A 9,721-nucleotide genomic window follows, 5' to 3' on the forward strand; every position below is an offset into this window, starting at 1 on the left:
AACAGTTCTAAAGTATCCTGTAGCAGATACTGTGTACCATTTTAACCCAGTAAGTTCTGTGATGAACAGTTCTAAAGTATCCTGTAGCAGACACTGTGTACCATTTTAACCCAGTAAGTTCTGTGATGAACAGTTCTAAAGTCTCCTGTAGCAGACACTGTGTACCATTTTAACTCGGTAAGTACTGTGATGAACAGTTCTAAAGTATCCTGTAGCAGATATTGTGTACCATTTTAACAAAATAGGTATGTAACATTGTTAACAATAGACAGTTCTTGTATCACCTGATGTGTTCATTTCAGCTCATAATGTATTTTATACCAGTTGTTGTACACTTTTGTTTTTAGGACTTCAAGCCTCCCAAGAAACCCTTTAGAAGAATGAACTACACAGATGCATTAGTGTATCTAAAAGAACATAACATAACTAAAGATGATGGAACATTCTACAAGTTTGGTGATGACATTCCAGAAATGCCCGAACGAAAAATGACTGATCAGATTAATGAAGTAAGCGTGATTATCTTGTACAAGGGGGATATTTCTTTTTTTACAAGTCTGTTATATAATATTTGCTCACAAACCGAAAATATTTTAACATGTAATATTTAAATTTCTCAACATCATGTCATCATACAAAGTGCATTTCGTAAACCAACAGTATTGGAAATAATTACGGAAACAAGAAATGAAATAAGTATAAAATGGAAATATTTCTCCACTATCCCACTAAACATCAACTATTAAACTCATCCTCATCTTACTTGTGATGCTCAATATTAAACATCAGAAGAATGGGCCAGTCAATATAGTAATCATTGTAATATAAACGTTAACAGGGTTAAGTAAGACTTGTGGAATGGAGCTGCTGAGGCTCATCTGATATCAGAGAGAAATCCTAGACTTAGGAGTGTATAACATCTTTAGTGAACAGGATTCTATAAACTAAACATCATATAATGGTTTAAATAAATCTCCTGAAGCACTCATTGTTTTAAAAATTTGTTTCTTTAATTTCTAGCCAATTATGTTATGTCGTTTTCCTGCCGAGATAAAATCCTTCTACATGCCGAGGTGTCCCGAGGACCACAGATTGACTGAATCTGTAAGTATAGTCATTTTATTTTGTATGTCAAGTTGCTTTTGTATTGTTATTATTAAGTCAAACAGCTTGCAATTTTCATGAATATATTTATTTGTGTACTTTTAAGTAGAAAAAAAAAGTAATTGAGAAACAATAATATATAAGTTATAATAATAGCATGTTTACAACCTCTTGATATTTGATTAACAAGATCGTCATAATTACATGTAGAATGTTACATGAAAAATTAGAAGAATTACATTAACATACCCAGGTAAGAATATATTCTAAACTTAATTAAAATAACAAAAGATAATAACACGGTCTGAGTAAAATTAGAAATGCTACTCAGTACTTCACTTATTCTCCCACTTCCTTTAATTAATTATTGTCGAAGTTTAAAACATCTGGTTCTTCTTTCCCCCGATATCCTAATTACCGCAAAAGGACCAGCAGTTTGCTAACCTCTCTCTTTTGGTTCTCCTTGTTAAGGTTGATGTTCTGATGCCTGGTGTTGGGGAGATCGTTGGTGGATCTATGAGAACTTGGAAGCTGGATGAGTTGATGGAAGGATTTAAACGTAATGGAATTGACCCTAAGAACTATTACTGGTATACTGACCAGGTAAGTAAGGTTGATCTACCAGTTTTAACTAAACACTATGATGTATCCTTACAACACTCACTAGTCACGTACGATTTGGTTTAGTGTTATGACCAAATACAGAAGCGTTAGTTTTAACTAAACACTATGATGTATCCTTACAACACTCACTAGTCACGTACGATTTGGTTTAGTGTTATGACCAAATACAGAAGCGTTAGTTTTAACTAAACACTATGATGTATCCTTACAACACTCACTAGTCACGTACAATTTGGTTTAGTTATGACCAAATATAGAAGCGTTAGTTTGATAACACTTGTGATGGTGGTGGAATTATAACAACAAGGTAACATAACACCTCTTCCCACACTGTAACTTATACCACGGTGTTATAATTCCACCACCATCACAAGTGAAGATTGGTAGGTGATGTATCCTTCTTATACAGATACCTCCAAAACTGGGATACATCTTATATTTTCCCACACTGTAACTTATACCACGTGAAAACGGAAAGTAGCTGTTAAAAAAATTATTTTTTATATCTATAAAACACCCAACTCCACATATATATTCTCTGTTAATTAATTATTTACTTTTGCACTTTGTAGCACAAGTGAAGAGAAGTAAAGATTGGTAGGTGATGTATCCTTCTTATACAGATACCTCCAAAACTGGGATACATCTTATATTTTAATTAAAGATTATTATTAGTCTTATTGTAATGTAAATCACACCATAATAAGTTTACTGGTTTAAAAATACATCTTACCTCTTCCTGGTTTTTGAAATACTTCTCAGAGTAATTTTTAAAGAACATGTGATTTCTTATTACCATTGAATTAGTAAGTTTATGAACAGATTATTTGTCTTTAATCATGCATGTTGTTTACTGTTTTCACTATAAGTCACTACATATGTTGGTTTAGTAACTTGATAGCTGCAATCAGAAACTACTGACATTGTCAGTAATCAAATGTAGAATGTAGTTTTTAAGTTAAAGGGTCTGGTCTATAGATAATCATGACTTGTTTTTATTTAGGTTTATCGGAGCTTCAGCATCAAATATAATTTGAAACAACAGATATCCAAGTCTAAATTAACTTATTACTGAAGGTTTATGTATCCCCAAAGAAGAATAAGTTAAAAAAATAATATTTAACATCAGCGTGCAAATAGAGGTAGATTAGAGAGAATGTTACTACAATGAAAAGTTAGTTATTAAGTCATCAAGTTGAGTATCTTGTTTAAAGTTTTTAACCTTTGTTGACAAAATTACCATTGGAAAAACATCTCTCTTCAAAGTGAATAAGACATTAAGGTGTACAACGGTCAACAAAACGTGGGTAGAGACAGGCATCTCTGATGTGGTAACGGTCGAGGAGCCACGTAACAAACCTTTCAAATCCCAGGCCATAACCTCCATGGGGACAACTTCCATACTTTCGCTGTATATCAAAGAAAAAATAGTTAACTGTTAACTATATAACACTATTATAAAGTTATGTAGCCTTTTATCATTAGATACAAGTAGTGTAACAGCTTGTCTATCTGAAACATTAACACACTTTCACACATCTAATATAACATATTATTAACAGTATGGCAAGCAGCAGTGTACAGTTGTGTATTTTGTTATATTGATACGAGAGTATCGTCATGGTGGCCTTTAGCCGCTCGTGCGAAGCTCACACGTTGCACCAACATCCCTGCTCTCGCTATAGTGTAGATGAGAAACATAATTGGGGTGTGTTGGATTTTACAGTTTTTCTGGCTACTGCCTTTGTAGATTTTGCTACATCCCTAAAACACTCGTAGAATAAGCAATTTCAAAAGTCATTTAATCCTGTATTATTATTAGTTGATAGCACTAATCATCCGTCACTTGACTCACCATAGCACTAATCATCCGTCACTTGACTCACCATAGCACTAATCATCCGTCACTTGACTCACTATAGCACTAATCATCCGTCACTTACCAAAACAATATTGCCTGAATTTGCACTTGACATATTCTTGTGGAAAGATGCATTTCAAAATTCCTAGCACAAGCATGTACATAAAAGTCAAATGCAATTTTCATTTTATCTAAGTTATTAGAACAATTTAAAAATACTATTCTTATTTTAGTTCAAAAGAATGAAGGAGCAAGTGCACTTGACTCACTATAGCACTAATCATCCGTCACTTGACTCACTATAGCACTAATCATCCGTCACTTGACTCACTTAAGATGAAACTAATTTTCCTTCTTCTTTGAAGAAATGTATAAAATGCACTGAAAACTTGGCCAATTTTCTTCCAAACACCAAAGTACATGTTTTGTACAAGTGTGAAAACACTAGAACAGTAACTTCAGAATAAGCAAGGTTAGAGCATTTTACTTTTTGATGAGATTAACCAAAACACCAACTGTTTATAACTTTCATATACTATTGCTCACATAAGTTTTGAAAATATTAAAGAGTTCAAATAAACACATTAGTTATTAATTGATGATTGTAATTATAGTATAGCAGAGCTAGAAAGATCTAGATATCTTAAACAATGTGATAACTCTGATATAATTCATGGAACGTGCGTATTGAAGTATAATATTTGACATCTCTGTGCTGCTCAAACTTCAACACGATAGTCAACTTCATGACTTTCCATTGTAGTAACATTTTCTCGCTGATGTTAAACATTGTTTTTGTTTGGGTTAATTTAGATTTATATATATCCTGGGATTTCTGTTGATCTTCCAGGAAATGGAAATAAACATCAAGCATTGTTAATTGACTTCACAAATAATTTTTATTTTTTAAATTCTGCGTACTGTACATAAAGAATTTGGGTTTAGTCTATCATCCATTTTTCAGTCTTTGTTTCTATACATCTTACAAGGCCTGTCCCTAGAATTGAGAAGTCTTCCAATATTGCTTCAATATTTGGTACTATATTAGCTTCTCCGTCTTTAGTACTACCCTTAATCATTCGTCCACCAATGTGAGAGATCTGGAAACAGAATTATCAGTGCTTAAAAACATGTTAAACATTGTATTTTTTAACTTATTCTTCTTTGGGGATACATAAACCTTCAGTAATAAGTTAATTTAGACTTGGATATCTGTTGTTTCAAATTTTATTTAATGCTGAAGCTCCGATAAACCTAAATAAAAACAAGTCATGATTATCTATAGACCAGTGCCTTAAAAACTACATTCTACATTTGATGAATGACAATGTCAGTAGTTTCTGATTGCAGCTATCAATTAGCAGTTTTTAAATGGTGATGAGTCAAGTTACTAAACCAACATGTGTAGTGACTTATAGTGAAAACAGTAAACAACATGCATGATTAAAGACAAATAATCTGTTCATAAACTTACTAATTCAATGGTAATAGGAAATCACATGTTCTTTAAAAACATTGTCTATATTTGACAAAAATATAAGCTTAATGATATATGTATTTTATTAAGGAATTACATATATTAATATTATACTGTTACAATTATCATTTATGGTAGAGAGGGAGTTTCTTTCTCGATGACTTTTGGTGTCAAAAAGCTATATATCCTTAAAACTGTGAATGGTAGTCATTTCAAATTTGTGGTTAAGACATCTGAAAATATAAAGAAATGATCCAAATCGCTTTAAGGTAAAGATAACAGTAAGATCGGTTTGTCGGAGAGATCACTATAATTTGTTATTGTGGTTATAACAGTTTAGAAGGTCGGTATTTAAGTGCTGAATGTGTAGTGTCAGAAATGGCACTGCCTTACCTTGAAAGGTTTGGGTTCAAAAGCGAAAGGCTTCCACAGGACACCAACAAACTCGCCGCCAAAATGATCATAGAAAAATAATGCAAATTCTTTGTCTCAATAAGAATGTTTACTAATCACATGATCGTGACACAGCATATGATTTTAAGTAAGAGATGTGGGCAGAAGTTATTATTACCAACATTATAAAAAAAAACAATTCTTGAGATTGGTGGATAAGCCTAGAAAAGTTTTAAGTTGCGTAAGTAAAATTTCTACGTTCCTGTTGAAGTTTTTACTGTTATGTCTTTGTTTTTGAAAGGTAAGTTTAATCGTACTCAACTAAAATTTATCTTTCCTAGGAATGTTTTGGTAAGAAACAAACAAACAAATGGTTACACGTATAGTTGTATTATGACTTCATCACCACACATTCCTGAATTATGAAGTTCACTACAAGGAAGAATAAAATATTGTATGTCTGATTTTTTTTTTACTCTTCTACCAGAAATAAATTATTGAATCTTTCTATGTATACATATTCCTAGAGTCAGTTCTTAAAATATAGAAAGATTGACAATAAAAATGGTACGAGGATTGTAGTTGTATTTAGAACAAAAGAGGTAACTCTAGGATATCGAATTAAATTCCTACATTATGTGATTGATGAAATAAACAAATTAGCATACGTTTAATTCTTTTAAATATTTAACAACTGGGTCATAGTCAACTACTGGCAGCTTTTCATCCTTAGAGTATTTGTAAGGTTCACATTTTGACAAAATCTTTCCTTCTTGATAATCAACTCCTAGGTGGCGCTTCGGGATTTGTAGTGGGCGTAAGTGAATGATAACATCGTACAGATCCAACGGTGGTCGAAAAATGAGCTGTAAAATACATAATTATCAGTATTAAAGACAAATGTGGTTTTTCTTATTATAAATCAACACGCTGAACTGCACCCACCAGTGAAATATAGAAACATAATTATCAGTATTAAAGACAAATGTGGTTTTTCTTATTATAAATCAACACGCTGAACTGCACCCACCAGTGATATATACAAACATAATTATTACTAGCTAAATGTAAAAAACAATGAACAGGATAAAAAGATACACAGACTGAATAATTTCCTATAATTCTAGAGATATTTATAGGACTAATGAGTTCTTTCTCAGGTCTGAAACGTTTATTATTAATCAGACTTCAACCGTATTAAATCTGCTTGTCAGAGTTGCAGTATAAGATTTTTCTAAACTCATCAGTAAACATAATCAATCAGATTATTTCAAGCTTTTTTTCACAGGAATACTTTCCACAAATACAGAACCTTCCTTATAAACCGGGTGAGTAATACAGCACAAAATAAAATCATAACCAGGCTGTAATCTGTTGGTGGTAAAACTATTATGGCTAGCTGCCATCACCTGTAATTTTGAATTACTGACCAGGAAGGTAGCCAGTCGACAGCACCCATCATCCATGCTTGGTGATTGACTGTCACTCTTGTAATGCACCTGTAGCTTATAGTGTGGGGAATATTTTGTGGTATTACATGGAATCGAACCAGAAACGCCAGCTCCAAAATCCAGAGCCCTACCAACCCATGCCCTGAAACTATTCAACATGTTAACAAACTGCCCAAAACTCTGTTAAAAAGAAGAATAGATAGAGTTTGGTTATACAGCCAATCAAGTTTTAACAACAGAAGTTTGCTTCTGTACATTGATTTATTTCATCTTTAAATACCCATGGTAACAACTTTTATTTGGAAATAACTGGAACTATTTAAATAAGAAAGCTATTATTTACTGAATTAGTACAATCAAACAATAGTACAACCTGTTAAGCCTTCAGACATTAAGGCTTGTTGATATCTTTATGGGAAACATTTCAATAAATTGGAAAGATATGTCAACCATTGGAATTATTATTTAAAGTACAAGAAATGTTAAATGATCCTAAATTATATTAATTTATACGGCATTATTACATCACAAACTGCAGACTGGTGTAAACATTAGGGTAAAGATGTATCAAAAGCCTGAGTTCTCACAGTACCAACTACGAAACTGCACGTTTTTAAGTACCGAAAAAAGTTGCGAATTTTTGCAGCAAGCATTATATATAATGTACAAAAAACATTAACTTCGGCATTTTTACAAGTTTGTGCATTATACAAAAAAAAAAACTGTTAAATAAATACTGAAAAACAGACCCTAATGTCCATCTCAGATGACTCTTTCAGCTGTTTCTCTAGTGTTGCTAACGCCTCTTTTGCCAGAATTGTCAAACGGTGAAGAATTCGAGTAGATGGACTATGTCGTGTCCATGTGGAGACCACCTTGTCCTGTGGAATGGCAATGAACATGGGAGGTAGGGTGGGTCTCTGAGATGTGAAAGTCTTTTGAATCTCCACAAAATCTTTCTCTTGAAGAAAAAGTAATTGAAAAGAAATTATGCAATAATTAATAAAATAAAAAGTAAAATATCAAATCTATTTCATAAAACAGCATTCTACAGCTTCATTCTTAAAGAAAATTATGTTTTAACTTTCAACCTATGTTCCTTTTACTCATAGTAAAAAATAGAACTTTAATTAAATGGGACAAAAGATACAAAGTTTTTTTGTCGTTAAGTTTCTTCAGTTTTTTCATATCAATTTTCGGTCATCCTTATGTCACATACTAACTGACATAAAATGCTAGGTGGTTCAAAAACTACTTGGTCCACTTATTCTTATCTTTCAGCCTTTTAAAGTTAATGTATAAAGCACGTAATACATATTGACAAAGTAAGTTATGGAATTATCCATATACAAGAGGTTTCATTATCGGTACAACTATCTTCTGTATTTTAAACAACATGTGAAAACTACTGCACAATATTTTAACTAACCACATTCCTTAAAGTGTAATCTGAACCATTTTGAAGGAAATGTTCATTATCGGTACAACTATCTTCTGTATTTTAAACAACATGTGAAAACTACTGCACAATATTTTAACTAACCACATTCCTTAAAGTGTAATCTGAACCATTTTCTTATCTTTACAAACAATTCTGACCATTAAGCAACAATGTATAAAGTACTCACATAAAAAATGTTTTCTTTAAATTTTCACAATATTTTTATTTTATCCTATTCTTATGCTCATCTTTTAAAAACCAATGCTATGCTTAACAGTATACTGAACATAGTGAATCACGTTATTTAAAGGTAAAACAAGCTTACTAATAATTATTAATAATGTATTTTACTTAATGTGTCAATATTAGCTTGTCAAACAATTAAATGCATCATCGGTGATTCTTTAACGACTTTCAATTAATTGTCTTTTAACTTTCTTTTTTTTTTTTACTGAAGAAATAGCTAACCAAATTGCATGAACCTTAAGAGAAATTTTCTAAATAGTATCAATTTTTGAATTTTAAACAATCATATAACTTGACCTACTTTTTCTATAATTCTTTTGTGAAATTTCCAAATTTTTGAAACCAAAAACATGACAAATACCTTTTCAAATCATTCAGTCATTTGGTAATTAACAAAAAAAAACTCACTTTTGAATTCATTGTTTAAGTTTAATATAAGTGGAGAAGTCTGCCAGTCATGGTTACTGAGTAAGAATAAAAACCTAAGAAAGGCTACTTGCGGTGACCTGATAACAGAAAATATAAGCAAAATTACTTCAAGTTACTAAAAACGTTTATTAAATCTTCTGATAAATTAGTTAGCAAAAGACAGAGATAATTGGTTTTAATTTTAAATTCAATCCTATTTAAATGCAAGAAAACACTAAATTATGTGACAAAAGGAAAATGTTAAAAAACGTTTCTATTTATTAACATTCTTAAAACAGAAAAGTTCAGTTCTGAATTGTAATCTTGAATTATTTTATATGTTAGAAAAAAACTTCCTTTCACAGATCAATTAGAGAAAAAGGAATGGATGAAGTACGCATGATACGTCAAGGATATTTAAAATTTGTCTGTAGTTACTTTCAAAGCTAAATGTACTCATGATACGTCAAGGATATTTAAAATTTGTCTGTAGTTACTTTCAAAGCTAAATGTACTCATGATACGTCAAGGATATTTAAAATTTGTCTGTAGTTACTTTCAAAGCTAAGCGTACGCATGATATGTCAAGGATATTTAAAATTTGTCTGTAGTTACTTTCAAAGCTAAGCGTACACATGATATGTCAAGGATATTTAAAATTTGTCTGTAGTTACTTTCAAAGCTAAGCGTACACATGATATGTCAAGGATATTTAA

General features: G+C 31.5%; 2 protein-coding genes across 2 annotated transcripts in view; one reads left to right on the forward strand and one right to left on the reverse strand.

Moving 5' to 3' along the window:
* Positions 1-7: 7 nt before the first annotated feature.
* Positions 8-1,806, forward strand: LOC106474083 (asparagine--tRNA ligase, cytoplasmic-like; the record flags this gene model as incomplete). Its single annotated transcript, XM_022402467.1, has 4 exons — positions 8-49; positions 348-509; positions 1,021-1,104; positions 1,576-1,806. Coding segments are annotated over 4 exons (504 nt in total), but the record flags the coding sequence as incomplete, so codon positions are not given.
* Positions 1,807-4,469: 2,663 nt separating this feature from the next.
* Positions 4,470-9,721, reverse strand: part of LOC106474084 (nucleolar protein 6-like) — a 25,682-nt gene continuing 20,430 nt past the window's right edge. Inside the window, exons 17-22 of the mRNA XM_022402466.1 lie at positions 9,006-9,103; positions 7,660-7,871; positions 6,890-7,093; positions 6,121-6,325; positions 5,460-5,554; positions 4,470-4,689 (exon numbers count right to left, since the gene is read on the reverse strand). Coding sequence (XP_022258174.1) covers positions 4,531-4,689; positions 5,460-5,554; positions 6,121-6,325; positions 6,890-7,093; positions 7,660-7,871; positions 9,006-9,103 — 973 coding nt within the window. The 3' untranslated portion in view covers positions 4,470-4,530. The remainder of the gene's footprint in view (positions 4,690-5,459; positions 5,555-6,120; positions 6,326-6,889; positions 7,094-7,659; positions 7,872-9,005; positions 9,104-9,721) is intronic.

The sequence above is a fragment of the Limulus polyphemus genome, unplaced genomic scaffold (genome assembly GCF_000517525.1).
Source record: "Limulus polyphemus unplaced genomic scaffold, Limulus_polyphemus-2.1.2 Scaffold6804, whole genome shotgun sequence".
Lineage (NCBI taxonomy): Eukaryota > Metazoa > Arthropoda > Merostomata > Xiphosura > Limulidae > Limulus > Limulus polyphemus.